The 17,439-nt window shown below is 34.0% G+C and overlaps 1 protein-coding gene across 2 annotated transcripts; it reads left to right on the top strand.

Moving 5' to 3' along the window:
• Positions 1-4,406: 4,406 nt before the first annotated feature.
• LOC106062866 (ras-related protein Rab-22A-like) lies at positions 4,407-17,235 on the top strand. 2 transcript variants are annotated; one of them, XR_008778911.1, is made up of 8 exons: positions 4,407-4,618; positions 6,541-6,620; positions 8,569-8,650; positions 9,363-9,434; positions 10,641-10,764; positions 12,800-12,892; positions 13,279-15,448; positions 15,502-17,235. XR_008778911.1 is itself a non-coding variant. In XM_056035581.1 (7 exons), exons 1-7 carry the CDS (start codon positions 4,583-4,585, stop codon positions 13,476-13,478), a joined length of 687 nt encoding a protein of 228 aa, XP_055891556.1. In that variant the 5' UTR covers positions 4,407-4,582; the 3' UTR covers positions 13,479-17,235. The 2 variants fall into 2 exon arrangements, 1 of the variants encoding a protein (XP_055891556.1); XM_056035581.1 differs by having other exon boundaries at positions 13,279-17,235.
• Positions 17,236-17,439: the final 204 nt, after the last annotated feature.

Genomic DNA, 17,439 nt, shown 5'->3' with positions numbered 1-17,439 from the left:
GGGAATAATCTAAACTCATAAAGTCAAAACTTGTACAACATTTCATGCAAAAGCATTAGGTCAAAGAAAAATGGAATAAAAATATATGTGTTTATTGTTTTTTTATAATATATTTTAAAACTAATATTTAGATAATTTTTATTGTGAAAAGTGCTTAGATCTGAATTATGACAATCCCTGCTCTAAATCATCCTAGAAATGTATAGCAATTTTTAATCTTGACATATTTATTTATTTTCAATAATATAACTTGACAAAGTTTGATAACAAAAGCTGCTCCACTGTGACGAATGTTTCAATTGGTAAATGAATTTTGATATTTCCTAATATCATCTCAACTTCCTACTCAGCACCAATGAGGTTTAAATCAAAGAACAGTCGGATCAAGGACCACAGAACAATTTCTTTGTTGGAAATCATTTCAAGATTTAGAGTATGAATAAAATGCTTACATCGCAGGGACCATATAATTGTATCAGAGACATGTCTCTGACATACAAGTTTCTGTGGATATCAAATCCACAATTGTCTAGCCAGAATATAATTTAGTTCAACATTTGTGGGGTTTTATTATCTATGGTTTCAGTTTGCATTGCCAGGTGCAATTTGCATTGTATTTTATGTCAAAAACTTAAATATTAATGAAATATTTTAAATCTAGTCCCTATATAACATTTTGTTTTTCTTTCTAAATTTGTAGCCTTACATTAGCTAGATTATTTATCGTTAGTTTGTTCCTTTCTCAGAATCTTAACACAAGACCAGATGATGTGATTATTTGGCACACTTTAGGCCATTAGGTGCCCTTTAATCCGTCAAGGATTCTACTCTCCTGTTTCAAAGTTTAATGATGATAGAACCCAATGTAAACTAGAGTTCACATCATTCTGAAATATTTTGTAATAAAGTCCCCATTATTCCTCCAACCTAATCTTAATGCTCTAGTACTATAAATGAGTAGACTGTCTACTTGAGGATAGGAATTACATTAGATAATTGTCTTCTTCATACAAGCTAAATGAAAAATATTGGTATTTTGTTTGTATTCATTGGTCGAATGGCAGTTAAAATGTATTGACCTTATCACATTTCTGTAAATGTATATTGTGCTGTTTAAATCTTGCGTTTATTTCTGTGTGGGACATAAACCTGAATAAACAAAGTATTTCACTTAAAGTCTTTTTCAATTAGTAGTTTTTATACATTTTTAGCGGCCCTTCTTTCTCCATTCTTCTCTGTCATTTGTCTTTGATAGAATTTCATTTAGATGTTCTTTCTGAAAATATTGAAACCTGCCTTTTTACCTGTCGGTTGGACCACTTCGGGGGCCGATTTTGAGTTTGTTTCCGAACAAACTGTCTTTGTAACCTTGATTAGTTTTCAACTATGTGTCGACAATAGGCTACCAATGCATCCACTTATGCATTCATTCTAATAAGTCACAAGACCAGTTGAAATATTTGAGAATGTTGACCAACATATGCAGTCACAAGTCTTGCAATCTTGCAAAGTCAAAATTTCATTTGATCAGTCACAAGTCCAAAATAATATGCTTATATTGGAAACACTGGCTCTGGCATGCCCTTAAGAGCACAACTCCCAGAACACCTTAGAGACATTCAAAATCATGAAACTAAGCAGTCTCTATTCATTTTTAGTAAAAACAAAAAAGGAAGTATAAGTTTCCATTTCAGACATTTTATCGATTTTTTTTTTTTGGCCAACGGTTAACAAGCAGGGTTCCATGTGGCCAGCATAACGACCAACCGCCTTTACTTGCCCCAACTCTCTTCCTATCTTATATAATACAGACGTTACTTCACAAAAGATGAATACGCCCTACGCATCATGCATATTAACGAATGACTTAAATTCTGCCAAGTCACTGGTTTTCCTGGCTGGCTCAGGCAACCCATTCCATGCTCTAATAACACTAGGGAAGAAGGAGCATATGGAACTGTGCCTCTGTCTAAATATATTTTTATATAAATAATCCTAACCCTAACTTTGCTAAATGCCAATTTAATCGATCGAGTAATATGAACAAATTTTCGTTTCATAAAACTCTTTTATCGGCCAGATTTATTTATGTCTATGATTACATCTCTCCATCTCTCTTCTTTAATTCAGAAAATATATTTATCATAATAACTAACAAACTATAGCCAACTAAAAAGTCAATTCAGTTGATCACAAATCAAGTCTCTTGGGTTTGTTAACTATTCTGCCTGAGCGTAAGGTTCATGTGGTCTAGAGGTGTTCGAAGAAGCAGTGTGCAGTGACGGCTCTACATCTAGCGTAGTTTGTAATCTTGGACTCTAGATATTGTGGTTCCAGTTGTACTGAAATGTCATCTGGAAAGTCATAATTATTGTCAAATCTGTTTGCTTTCTCAGACGACTTTCTGATGTGTTTCCTGCTTCTTCTGTAGACCTGATTTCCACTTTTGACATTATATGATCTCGGCTTAGAATGTTTCGAAACTATTGTTCCTGGTTTCAATTTAGAATTAAGTTGCATTCTGACTGCCGTTTCGTCTTGTAGTGGATTATGACTCTTAACTCCTTTCCTCTTGTCAAAATAGTGTTTCTGTGACTGTTTCTCGGAGTCAAAGTGTATCTTCACCACCTTGAGATCTGGTGTCTTAGGTGTGAGTATTTCCACGCCCGAAGGTAACAGATTTCTGGGTCGGCGTCAGATTACTCATTGAAGTAGTTCTGTAGTCTAATAGCGACAGAAATTTATCTTCGCTTTTCTTCCACAGTTTCTTCACTGTCTGTATAGCTCTTTCAGCCTCGCCATTAGAACTCTGAAAAAGAGGACTCGACATTTCATGCTCAATTCCGTATGATTTACAGAAGTTCAGGAATTCTATTGAAGCGAAATGAGGCCCGCTAACCTTTTAGGTATTCCATGGAGTGCGAATATACTCTTCATTGCTTCGATGATATCTGATGTAGTTTCCTGTGACAGCTCTTTGACATCAATAAACTTTGAGAAGTAGTCAACTAGAAGCACATACTTTTTCCCCTCAAAGTTAAACCGATCACACGTCCAACCATGCTATATGAAAGGTCTGGTGTCTTGGTAGGTATTAGCGGTTCTGACAAATTTTGATTCTGATGTTCAGCACACCTGCTACAATCCCTAACTGTCACTTCAATGTCTGCGTTCATGCCTGGCCAAAACATGACTTCTCTGGCTCTCTGCTTACACTTGACTATCCCCAAGTGAGACTTGTGAATCAGATTTAGCATGTATTTACGTAAGCTTGGTGGCATGACTATTCTCAGACCTTTGTATATAATACCATCCGAAGTTGATAACTGGTCTCTTGAATCCCAATATGGCCTGACTTCAATTGGAGTCTCGCTTCTTGTTTCTGGCCAATCAGTCATATTTCCTTCCCGAAGCATTGAAAGTTCTTAAATTTGCTTGTACAGTCTTGAATTTCACTGTATTTCGAATCACTTACAGAGATCATATGCACTGAATCATCTGTAAATTCACATGTCTGTGTATCAGTATTTGGTAGATGTGCACGAGAAAGTGTTCGGAGATAAACATTTCTTTGCCTTTTCTGTTACAGTCTATCAGATCATACCACTGTAGTCTTATTAACATCTTCTGTATTCTCATTGGTGCTGACAATAGAGGTTTCTTGAAGATTTGCTCCAGAGGTTTGTGATCATTATAAACTGTCACTTCTTTACCAAATATGTAGCAGTGAAAGTTGCTTTTAGCCTACTATACACAATTGAAAGCATTTCCATCTCAATTTGAGCATATCTTGTTTCTGCATCCGTGAGAGCTCTTGATGCGCATGCAATTATACATTAGGCCTACGTCTAAGGCATAAGACAGAGAGGAATGGAGAAGAACGGTCAACAGATCTTGTGTGGTGCACCAAAGGTCCAATTTTAACAGACTAAGAGATATGTGAAAATAATATCAGTATAGGCCTAACAAAAACAAGCAAAAAAAAAAAAAAAACTTAAAAAAACAACTAAAAAGCTTAGGCCCTACATAAGGGAAAGAAATGCACGTTTATATCCATATATCTCAATACTGTAAGATTTATTTCCCATTTTCTATATCAATAAAAACAAATATAATTACCATTAATTATTTAATTAATTGGTTATTTATTTTTTATTTATTCATCTTTTATTAGGACAATGAATAATATAGTCTAGTGCAAAGCTTCAACTTGATGCGCGAATGGTAAGTGAGAGAAAGAATGTGTTCAAAGTTTTTTTTACTAGACAGACTGAGTGAGTTGATCTAGACCTAGCTTTCCGTTGTAATAGAAGAGAGTGTGGAGTTTGATCTAATTACATAAGTCTAGATCTGTCTAATTATTTTTGTTCTTTCTCAAAGGGCATAGGCATAGAATTAGATCAAGTTGGTCATGTGACCAAAATATGAGTCAAAATGGCGTACTTAGAGGTGTAACTTGTTTTTATTTCGTTAGTCCTAGAGGATTTAGATCTATTATTTATGCAGAACGCCCAAGTTTACACCCGTATCATTCGTAAAGGCTAATTATTGATGAGCTAAATAATAAACCTACTTCTTCACCATGTCAATGAGAGATGTAAAAGTTTGTCTATTAGGGGTAAGTTGTCAAACTTTCAAAGTCAAAGATTTATATAAATTTAAGATCAAATCATAAATTCATAAAAATGATATGAATTAATAACAATCAATTATGAAGATAGATCTGCTAAGATCATAATAAAAATAGAAGAGACTTAGTTAAGATCTTACCGATTCTAGATTCCAGTAACTTGTAGTAGTTGTAATATTATTAATTATACTATTTTACAGAGTCAGTAGGGGTAGTAATCAGTACAGTAGTTAGTAGGCTACTAAGTAACTAATCTACTACTACTAGAACTAGAAAGTTGAAATTATTACTAATATTACTTAGTATAAATTTTAAATTACTAATACTAATATTAGAAGTATTATCATACTCCTAGACTTAGACCTCTAGACTAGATATAGGTAGTAAAATAATACTTCTTAAAAAAACAACAACAACAACAACAAAATTATATTAGATATCTAGAATAACTTAAAAAGTTATAATAAAGGAAAGAAGTATTTTCCTCCCTAGTGCTATTAGAGCATGAAATGGGTTGCCTGAGCCAACCAGGAAAACCAATGACTTGGCAGAATTTAGGTCATTGGTTAACAATTAACATGCATGACTAGATGCATGACACATAGGAGATAATTATCTTCTTTTTTGAAGTAACGTCTGTATGTTATAAGATAAGAAAAGAAGTACTACTAGATCTAGTAGTAGCTCTAGATTTAGTGACTAGCTTACATAACATAACTTGTGACTTAAAGTTACTTACCAGAGTCACTAGACTCTATATATCTAGTCTAAGTCTCACAATCCAGTCTAAGTCTAGACTAGAATCTAGATCTAGTGTCATAGTGAAAGTGAAGAAAGGTTAAAGTTTAACTTAATGTTCCAATAAAAGTGAATCACTGAATGAAATGAGTTTAAAAGTAAAATTAAAGACTTGTAACAGAGTAGAGTCCTAGAGAAAGCTAATGTAGCCAATCTTGGACCAATGACTTAAAAACTCTTATACTAGGTTAGTAAAGACTACCTTAAAGGTAATGTTTACTAATAAAAAGTAGATCTAGATCTAGGCAGTGGCATATGAACCCGGGCCTATGACCAATAGGGCACTTTAAAAAAAAAAAAATACAGAAGCAAAAAAAGGTGTTGACTATCAAATTCTTAGATACTTAGTAATTGTTACTACACAAATTGTAAACAGGATGATTTTTATTTAGATCTAGGTGACAGCACAAGTAATAAAAGAACATTTCTTTGCTGTGATATCTTGATTTCCTAGTATCATCTTAGTCACTAAATTCTAGTGTTTGAAGAAAATCTTAAAATAATTACAAAACAGTTAAAACTACTTAAATATTGCCCCAAATATCAGGAGATAGACTTATTGAACGATTGGATCTTATGATGTCCTACTTACTATCATTAAAAAAACACAAGCTAAAAATCTATGGCCATATTACAAGGTCTTTGGGGCTCGCAAAGACCTTCTTTCAGGGAACAGTACCAGGAAAAAGAAGAAGAGGCAGACAGAGATGGGAAGACAACATAAAAGTATGGACGGGCCTGCCACTGAAGGAGGTTTTGGCTAGGGCAAAGGACAGAGAGGAATGGAGAAGGACATTTGATAAATCTTGCTTAGTGCCCCAACAGTCCAACAGACTAAGGGATAGGTACAAAATTGCCCCCAAAAATGAGGAGATAGACTTGTTGAGCATTGTAGTTGTACTTTTATATTTTCTGTACAGCATTCAAGCCATAAATAAAGGATAATTAGATTAACTTCAGATCACCAGATATTGTTTCATTATCTAAATCTAAAATCTGGAATGATGGACTAAAAGTCATGCAATTTACATGTTGTAATGTGCTTTCTTTACATGTACTCTTTTATACTTGTAAGCATTTGACTATTTCACAGAGATTGATATTTGTTTCAGGAATCGGGTGTTGGTAAATCTAGTATTGTGATGAGATTTGTTGCAGACAAATTTAAAAATGCTCTTGAAAGCACAATAGGGTAAGTCATTGGCACACTTATCTTTACAACTTAAGTTATTGACGCACTTATCATTACAACCTTTCAAAAGTTATTGATACACTTATCATTAGAACGTATCATAAGTAATTGACACATTCAACATTACAACTTATTATAAGTCATTCACACAATTATCATTACAACTTATCATTCTCTTATGTTGTTGTTGTTCCATGGAAACATTCTCAGTCTAAAATAATATTAATAAAATGTCCAATTATCCTTGATTTGATATTGCATTATGTTGGTCAAAGCTATTATTGACTAGGGCTAACGTAATCAACATGTGACCTTAAAAATTATTTATATTGGACATATTCATTTTTTAGTTTGTAAAAAACCCACTTCTAAGTAGTTATTTTTTTCCCCCAGTTTATATCTTCTGTTGTTTCTTTCTTATTGTGTGCGCTTTTAGGCTTTAGTATTCATAAGTTTCAGAATAACATTCTGCCACAACAATACCTAATACGGTTAGACTTAGCTTTGAGAGGATTTGTCATTTGTCAGAGAATAATAATGAAGTGTATATTATGTGCAGAAACTTCTCCATCGTTCTAGAGGTTTACTGATTGATTTCAACCTATCTAGTGTATGATACTCACATGCTAATTTGAAGCCTATTTTTTTATGGTTAGACTGAAAGCGATTCACTTACATATAAATAAATGATTTTTATATGGCAGACTGTTCTATGGTTCAAAATTTTAAAATGTCAATGTTCTATTTGCTGCTTGGTCTTGTGGTTTATGCACTGGACTGTCATTTGGCAGGCTCAATGGTTCTAGGTGTGAACCCTGCCAGCTGCCATTTGGGCTAAGATCTAATTATCTTTAAAATCTGAAGGAATATCTTTCAGTACCTTTACTATAGAGATAATTAGAAACACTAAGACTTTGATCAATAATCAATACACTCATTAGCAAAAAAATGTTTTGTAAAATGTTTTACATGTTTTGAATGTTTGTACAGAAATGGAGATAGTTTACTTCCTAATCCATACCTCCTGTAGGACCACGGGGGATGGCAGTGGGCAGGTTTGAACTCGGGACTATCAATAAGTTTGAAAGACAGTCCAGCACGCTAACCACACAACCAGGCAGCCATCTTAGCATAAGAACATACGCTAAATAAACCACAAAAAATCCAAATACCCAGGAAAGAACAGGTTTAGTAACTAGAAAAAAATCTCTTGATAGCAAAGAAACCCCCCAAAAAACAACACCTCTTCTTTTTTTCTCTTTGAAAACTCCAAGCACAAAACTCCTCATCATATCTCAAAACATTCAGTCGACATCACACGCATGCCGTTCACATTCATGCCCTGGGAATTTATAAACAAAGGGATGTAACTCTTTCATACCTAAATAACAAAGGAACAATACATTCAGTCTCGCCATACTTACTTCTTATGAAATCCTAAACATGTCAAACATTAAACATTTTTACACTGTTTTTGGTTTCATAAGTTGGGAAAGGTAAAGGCGGTTGGTTATTGTGCTGGCCACATGACACCCTTGTTAGCTATGGGGGGGCACAGAAACAGATGACCTTTACACAAGGTCACAAGGTCTGAAAGGGGAACATTACTTTTACTATGTAAGTAGAATAGAAACTGTGGCTGGTGATCATTGTAAGTAAGACCTGATACCAACCTGAGATCAGTGTAAGTAAGACCTTATACAAACCTGCGATCAGCAAGTGTAGCCTTGATATAAAGTGCTGGTTTTAAATGTCAGCCAAAAGAAAAAGATGACTTTTTACATAATATGGCCTCTAGATCACAAGGTCAGAGAGGGCTACTTCACTTTTTGCCTTTTAATTTCATTTGCTGCTACAAAAAGTTTCATTTTAGATGTTAATATTTTCATGTATCTTACTTGATATTGTTATTTGTATCCAACTGAATCTGTATTCCTCTACTTTGCAGGGCATCCTTCATGACTAAAACAATCTTTGTTGAAGGAAACACTTACAAGTTTCAAATCTGGGACACAGCAGGCCAAGAAAAGGTTTACACCTTTTGGCAGTTTTACTGTATTTCTAAATATTATTTTTTTAAATTTTAAAATCCTTTCATAAGACTTGTCCCATTAAAGTTTTCATTTGATAAAATAAATGTTAATTATGTTATAAGTTACAGATGTTACTTCAAAAGATTAGACAATTATGTTCTATGTGTGTCTGTCTAGAACTTACCATCATCATTCCTTTGAGTTCCTGATGAAACATAGGGCCTCAAAGTAAAGTTTCCCGTTCAGCGATCTATGGGGCAGATGATGTTAAGGTCATCTGTTTCTTTGGCCAACAGTTAACGAGCAGGGTGTTATGTGGCCAGCACAATGACCAACCGCCTTTACTTTCCCCAACTAAAGTCAGGTACCCATTATAGTTGGATGGACTCAGGGGTGCCCTAAAAATCCTGAAATTCAAAATCCCAGCTATCACCGGGATTCGAACCCAGGACCTCGGGTTCGGAAGCCAAGCGCTTAACAATTCAACCACCGCCGCCCCCCCCCCCCCACACACACACACATCTAGAACTTATGATTGTAATAAATTATTACAAAAAAAATTTAAAAAAATCTCTTTAACAGTGATTTTTATATGTTAAGAAAAGGACTTATGCTTAAGTGTGTTGTCTTTATGTAATGATCACCGTGCTTTTGTTAACCAAAAATTTTATTTCTGGCATTTGATTGAATATATTTTATATATTTTCAGTATCGAGCTTTGGCCCCGATGTATTACAGAGGCTCAGCGGCTGCCATTATTGTTTATGATGTGACGAGAGAGGTTGGTGTCTTTAAACTCTGTTTATCTTTGTTACCCTTACTTTTGTTGTGCTATTGAGCTGCTGCTTTGTTTGATGTTTCAATAACAAGTTTAAAATGTGTTTTTTATTTATTTTTGTACAATTTCTTTACTGCGCAACTGTGACACAACATACATGTAACACTGATTGTTAAATTATTATGTTCATTCATTGACCTCCTTCAGTCGTAGAACGACTATGGTTCATCTCAAAGCACACTTCCTCATGTGGCTGTGGAGCCCTATTTTGGAAAGACACTCCCGTCCACAGATAGCGCAGGTTATGTTGGCTTTTACTTCGGTGGTAGAGGAGCTGGCCGTTTTTCGGATTGTACGTTTTTCTTCTTGAGCTGAGACCCATGTACTTTCACTGTCCATAGCTTTCTTGGTCACTGTCTCTCTCCATCTGTTGCGGTCTAGAGCTATGTCTTCCCCAATGGTCAGTATTGATGTTCACTGATTTGAGATCACGTTTTATTACAACTATGTAACGGAGGTGGGGGCGACCAGTTTTTCGTAGGATTATTACCTCCTCTCTAGCTATGGAATCGAGATGCTGTTGAAGAATCTTAGGTATTACCTACAAAGACCTCTCCACACACAAACATAGGCAATTAGGCTACAGGATAACCTGCTGACAGACCTGCCTACCGTTACGCAAAATGCATATTAGTTACGCAAAATCTCCCAAAAATGTCCACCAGTACGCAAATACGAATTTAACCAGTTGCGCTACGCATTTCGTATTCTTTTTTTTTTTCCTCTTTAGACTAGCTTACGAGTGGTCGGGGAGGTCACACTAAGCTGTCCTATGGGGAAGGTGGGGGACAGAAAAGGTGGGGTGAACACATTGTGCCCAGATCTATACGTTGATTGGTTCTTGAAAGATTTAGTCTAGAAATGAAGAACGCGAGAGTGGTGGGAGTGGCGGGTTGGTACCATTCATTTAGCTATTACACTAACATGACTTTTTAGAGTTCATTAGAAATGTATTCTTTTGGAGCTTAAAAAAGTCGAATGGCAAAAAAAAAACGATTTCCTGATTTCCGTATTTAGTTTAAAGTATTTTTGGTATTTTTTATTTGAAAGTTCATCATTGGCATGCATTTTTGAAAAATGTTAGTTAGCTTTATATGCATTCCAATATATTTTTTAGAGTTGACATGAAAGATGTTACTATTCTTTCAGACATCATTCCATGCAGTCAAAGGTTGGGTTCATGAGCTACAGAGACATGGACCTTCAAAAATTGTGATTGCCATTGCTGGAAACAAATGTGATCTCGAGGATCTACGAGAAGTCAGAGAAAAAGGTTTGGCTTTTCGCTTCTTCTATTAGACTTGACATTTTCTAAAGTTCTAAATTTTATTGTATTCGGAGTTGAAAGGAAGTAATCGCACACACACACACAAAGTATATGTATATATAACTTATATATAACTTATATATAATATATAACTTTATATATATATATATAAGTTCATGTCTCAAACAACTGTGTTTCAAATAATATTTTTAAAAGTAAGTTAAAAACTTGAGAACTCAAGCAAAAATTTGATGTTCCTTCAGAAAGGAAGATTATTATGTTCTAGCCCAAACTTCTTACAGGACAATAAGGCATGGCAGCGGGCAGAGTTCAAACCAGGGACCATTGAGATGACAGTCCAGAGCACATATCACATCACCAGGCAACCATCCATATGAATGTTTGTAATACTTTAAAAATCATTATTGATTTTAAAATAGTGATTCAGCATTTTTTTAAATGAGCATTTGTGGCGATCACATTTGCCGGGAATTATATTATCAAACTTGATAACTCAATGAAGTGAAGAAACATCCCTGTATTTTCTTCAAAACTTCTTTAATAATACTTCTTCAACTTTCACATAAAATTAACTTCTCACTTCAATAACAACTTGACTTGATACTTCATAAATAAAACTTAGAGATACATGAAACTTCACTTAGTATAACATTCAGCTTCAACTAATAATATTACTTCAACTAATAAAACTTTAATTAATGAGCCCACTAATATTACTCTACCAAACTATTACTAAGTGAGGACTAAGCGAGGTCCCCGTCTAATTGACTTTCCCCTTAATTTATACTTTTTTTAATCGGATGTTCTAGAATCATGGAAACTTCTCAGATAATTATTTTAGTAACTTAGACCTTCTGGAAGCTGACGTGTGCAATTGTTTTCCTTAACCCCTTTCTTTGATTGGATACCTAAAATTAACTTGTTTACGCTGGACAACACTGGCTTGACCTTGAGCTTCTAGAAACTGGTCGAAATAGGTCACAGACTCGACTCGTGACACATTCTCAAACTGAGAATATATAGTAGGCCTCAACACTGACCTGCAACAGTCCAACCTGTGGGTAGTGGAGACCAATAGCTTGTTGCCACATCACAAGTCTGTATGTCAGACGATTGGTCTTGCTCAAACACCTTTTAAAATTTGAAACAAACTTAAAAAGAAAAAAGATAAATTTAGGAAGGTTCGGACATTCCCACTCTATTTCATTTCTTTAGCTTATCATTATAGCTTTAGAGTTTTTCTCAACAAGACATTTACTGTTGGTAGAGGTATTGAATATTATTATGCCCGTTTGGGACCCCTCAACTCAAGATAACATTAAGAAACTGGAACAGACACAAAATAGAGCAGAGAGATTCATAACAAACGAATATTCACATTTGACTAGAGTAACACCTTTAGTAAAATCACTAAATTTAGAAAGCCTTCAGGACAGAAGACACAAAAGTAAAGTAGCAACTATATATAAAAAACTGAATCATAATCTTCAAAGACAAAAACAAAATTTAATAAAATACTCTGAAAGACACAAAGATAAAGGCACATTCCTCGTCCCATATGCTAGGACAAATTTGTACAAATACTCCTTCTTCTCTAGTGCTATTAGAGCATGGAATGGGTTGCCTGAGCTAGCCAGGAAAACCAGTAACTTGGCAGAATTTTGGTCATTGGTTAATATGCATCACTAAATGCATAATGCGTAGGATGTAATCATCTTCTTTTTTGAAGTAACGTCTGTATTATATAAGATAAGATGTATAACCCACATCAATGCAAATTTACTTTCTGTAGTAAAAAGCAACTTTAATAATGTCATTTCCCAAAGTCTCATTAGCGGTACATAGGGCCTGGAAAGTGACAAAAAACTTAACTAATACAAAGCTACATTTAACCACTGCCATATGTCATTGCCTCGTCTATGTCATCACTTTATGTTGCCTCACTTTCTGTTTGGTTATTTTATGCTTGTTAGTTGGATCACGTTTCTTGACACGTTTCTTTTATTCCTATTTCTTAAAGATGCCCAGGAATATGCTCATGAAATTGGGGCCATATTTTGTGAGACCAGTGCCATGACAGCTGTGAATATTGCTGAACTTTTTGATGCTATTGGTAAGACTCATACCTTTCATAAGCTATATATATTTATTTAGGGGCATCGTGGCTCATGTGGTAAAGTGCTTGGTTTCTAAACTGAGAAGTCCTGGGTTCAAATCTTGGTGAAGACTGGCATTTTAAATTCTGGTTACCTGACTTATGTTGGGGAAAGTAAAGGTGCTTTTCATTGTGCTGGCCACATGACACCCTTGATATCCGTCAGCAATAGAAACAGGTGACCTTTACACTATCTGCTTTACAGATTGCAAGGTCTGAAGGGGGGCACTTTACTTTATTGACATTTTTATTTACATTTGGTAGGAATATTAAAACATTTTCTTGTGGATAAAAATTGTTGACTATGGTTCTTGAGATTTTTACATTTTGTTCTCTTCATTCAGCCAAATTGTTACCTCCTGAAGATTTACTGGGAACGTCTAATCAGATGGGCGGAGGAAGTACTGTTAACCTGCGGAACAATGCCGCTAAGAAAAAAAGCAAGTGCTGTAGCGGCTCTGACACTGAGGCAGCCAGTCAACAGCCAGTGCGGCGGAGCTTATCAACTCCCAGGGGCAGTTCTTCTGTCACATATCCATCCTGATCTTGGTGTAGATTCTATAAACTTATCTGGCCGGTATGTCTGTCTATAACATGTACAGAGACAGACAGATATATCATACTTTTATATCGGAATCACTTAAATGTGTATTAAAAACATTTTAAAGTCCTTTAAAAAAAATTACATCTTTAAAAAAAAATTTTGGTGAAAGTATATAAAAATCTATAACATAAATAAAATATATGATGTGGAAAAAAAAAAAAAGCAAATGCCACAGAACAAAAAATGTTTAGGTTTTTCCTGTGTTAAATTTTTAAAACAAAACTTGAGAAAAAATATTTAAAAAAAACTTGTATTAATTGTTTTAAATGTGTAATGTTCTAAGCAAATAATATATATTACAATCAGTACTCCGGTTGTTTTTAAGACAGTAGAATGTGGCCATTGACAAAGATTGCGATGAAATTTATATGACATTCCACATTAATCTGCCGTTGATGCATTTCTCGAATGATGTAATTGTTTCTTAGAGAGCACTCTGAAATGTTTATTCTTTGAGGTGCCAAATCTTAACAAAAATAAATGACAGGTTTCTAATGATCCTCTGATTATGTGAGATTGAACTATGGATTTTAAAGGTGATTTTTAAATGACATTTTAAAAATATGTTTTATCCAACATACTTGTGTGTATATATATATATATATATATATATATATACATCCTCTCAATAATTTATTCAGATTCTTTCATGGTCTTCACTGTTTTGATATTTGTTTACACAGTTTTATAATATTGCGTATGTATAGTTGGGTTTTGTAGGGTTTTTACCATCACTGAGATTGTGTTTTATTGCAATGTAAGTATATCAACTGAGAACAAGTTTCACCTTGAAAAGAATTAATGTTAAAAAAGTTTATTTATAGAATTGTTTTCTCTAAAATAATGCAATAGAAGAAAGTCTTGATGCTGTTCTGTACAGCATCTGTTGAATACACATTTTATTTTTTTCATATCTATTCACAAATATTTTTGACATGAAAATGTAAATAGATAGCTGACACAACCAGAGAAGCAAAGAAAAAAAAAGTTACTGTCCATAAATAAAATTCCATATTCTTTTGTGAATAACTTTGTTATTACTGTCTTTTTTTAAATGCATTTATAATGTATAAAAATTTTTATATATTATATTTAATTATTCGTCAGTAATTTTTGTTATTTGATAATCGGCATGAAGAAGTAGCTTATAGCGATACTAAATAGTTATACTGATATGAAAAGATTTGTTCTCCTGCTGTATTGTTTCGAATGTTTTTAGGATTGTTTTAAAACTCATCCTTTAAAAATATATTGGTATATGAGTTTGTCATCCAATTGAAGCAAATGCCTAAATTTAGTTGCCATTAGGCCAGTTGGCTGCTTGGTCGTGTGGGGAGTGGCTCGGACTGTTGCCTTGGTGGTTCTGAGCTCAGACACAACCCATTATCATTTTCAGCCATCCTGCAGGCTGGGATGTAATGATCTTTATTCCTGAAAGATATTCCAAAATTTGTTAAACAAACAAGTGTCATGCAATGAAGTAGAAGATATTCCTTGAGAAGCTATCAGTCTTATGTGCTGACTTATTGTTCTTTTAAAATAGGAAAATAGAATTTTAACTACAGTCACAATCAATAAATGTCATTCTTCCTTAGTTGTTATCTACATGATGTAAGAATGTCATTCTGTTAAAAGGATTTGAACAAGTCCTGCTAATTCATGTGTAAATATATCAGGGATACATGTAGACTAGTTTTTAGTTTTCACTTGTATGTTTGTTTTTTCTGACTATATCTCAGATATTCACATTGAATACCTCAATGAATAAGATTTGTTAAATCACAAAAACTTCGAAATGGTTGTCACTTGAACAAAGTTTGAAATGTGTTGTATGTTTTCAGTAGCTTTTTATGAAAGTTTGTTAGTATTTGACTAAACTCTCAACTTTATTAACTCTATGTGTACTGCAGGTTTGTTAGTGTGTGTGAATAAACACTCAACTTTTTAAACTCTGTGCCTGCAGGTTTGTTAGTGTGTGAATAAAGACGCAACTTAATTAACTCTATGTGTACTGCAGGTTTGCCAGTCATGTATATAGTCACAGTTCCAAATCATTCAATTATGCAATGAAAGCACTTTCCTTCTTCACCTTGAGTCGTGGTGGCTGAATGGATCACAAGGTCTGAAAGGGTTACCTTTATCCTTTTACTAATCTTCACCTTGAAAATCTGGTTACATTGTGGCTTGTCTTGGCCTAAGCTTGATTTGTAACCTCACTGAGTCTTTTTTTGACCGCTGTGTTGACTTTTCTTTTTATTGTGTTTTGAAAACACTCAAAGCTCCATTCCAAAAAGATGAGTGAATTTTGATCCAGTAAAATTGTTGATCACACTTTTTGAGCTCTTTCATGGTACAGTTTTCCTTTAAATTTGTCATTTGGACAACGACTATTATCCATATAGACAATTAAATATCAGTGACATTTAAGGTCTGGTATGGTAGGTTATGTTGCCTGTTCACATAACCAGAATTTGATTACATCAAGTTTTATATATTATTTTTAATGAGAAAATTTCTGAAAGAAACACATATTTTCTAGTCTCTGGCCATTCCTAAAGAATGCTGATATCTTGTGTCTGGAGTAGTTTGGTGCAGTAACTCAATCTTTTGTTTTTATATTGATATCTAGAAATACTGCATGCTTTAGGGAAAAGAGACAACTTTTTTACAAGTTTTTGCTTAAGACAATCTGGGCACCTTGGTCAGGTTGACATATTGCAAAGCTTCACTCTGTTTTTATGGAAAAAAAAAGAGTTAAATAATGTTTTTATGGAAAAAAAGAGTTAAATAATGTTTTTATGGGAAAAAAAAAAGAGTTAAATAATGATTTTATGGGAAAAAAAAGAGTTTAAAAAACACCTCTAATGCCCTGTATGTTGACTTTGTAAGTTATCAAGAACTTGGTACACTTACTAATGAACTTTTTAGGGCAGACCTTAATTTGTTAAATGCTTTTCTTTATAAGGATGATGTACGGATTGAATTTAAAAATTCAGAACCAAAAAGATGTACATGTACCAGAAACATGTACAGCTGTTCTTTTAAGTTAAATACAATTTTACAGCTGTTCCCTTTGTTCATAAAATGTACAGCTGTTCTTTAATAAGTCTAATCTTGTTGCCTGCTCCTGCCTGGTTGTGACCGAGGTAAAACTCCTTGTTGCTGCATATTGTTTGATATGCAAAGCTAAACTATCGCTGTTAATATGTGCACCACTTATCTCTCTTGTTATGGTCAGATGGTCATTGCTATTTTCTATTGTGCATGTGTTTACCGAATGTATGTTCAGAATAAACCTTGAGATTGACAGTCCATTGTGGGAGCATGTTTTTTTTTTGTCTGTCTTAAATTTTTTTAGATGAAGCATATCAAGGAAAGAGAGTGTTGATAATTACATCAGTGGTTCCCAAACTTTTTCCTTAAGGGAACCCTTCGCACATTCTGAGTAGTTGGCGGAACACTTTGCTTATTTTTTATAAAAGTTAATTCACCAGGTGACCTACTAGTTAATTATTCCATTATTTTGTGGAAAACTTATTCAGGTCTCGAGGAACACTAGGGTTCTGCGGAACACAGTTTGGGAAACACTGATCTATGTCTAACATATAGCTTAAAACTTGCTAAAGAAAACACTGACCTATATTGTCTGTTGCTGCTAAAACACATTAAAATACAGTTTTGTAATGTGTTCAGTATCTTTAAATTTCTTGGTTTGTTGGTGTGTTCAGTCACTGAATTTTTAAAACCCAGTGTGATGCTTCTCACAATATTCAACATGATGGATACATGCTGCTTTAAAAACAAGCAAAAATACATAAAATACTTTTAAAAAAAAAACAAAGCTTATATTTTATGATAATTGGTTTTTAAAAACATTTATAAAATTGAAATTAAAGTGAAC

The sequence above is a fragment of the Biomphalaria glabrata genome, chromosome 7 (assembly GCF_947242115.1).
Source record: "Biomphalaria glabrata chromosome 7, xgBioGlab47.1, whole genome shotgun sequence".
Classification (NCBI taxonomy): domain Eukaryota; kingdom Metazoa; phylum Mollusca; class Gastropoda; family Planorbidae; genus Biomphalaria; species Biomphalaria glabrata.
Note: the sequence above shows the minus strand (reverse complement) of the source record. Positions and strands in the feature narration are given on the sequence as shown.

What these genes read in the sequence shown, in the direction of transcription:
- LOC106062866 (XM_056035581.1), top strand. Translation starts at nt 4,583, where the DNA reads ATGTCAATGAGAGATGTAAAAGTTTGTCTATTAGGG. An exon ending in TTTATGATGTGACGAGAGAG is followed by an intron (nt 9,435 to 10,640) that starts GTTGGTGTCTTT and finishes CTATTCTTTCAG; the next exon opens with ACATCATTCCATGCAGTCAA. An exon ending in TGAACTTTTTGATGCTATTG is followed by an intron (nt 12,893 to 13,278) that starts GTAAGACTCATA and finishes CTCTTCATTCAG; the next exon opens with CCAAATTGTTACCTCCTGAA.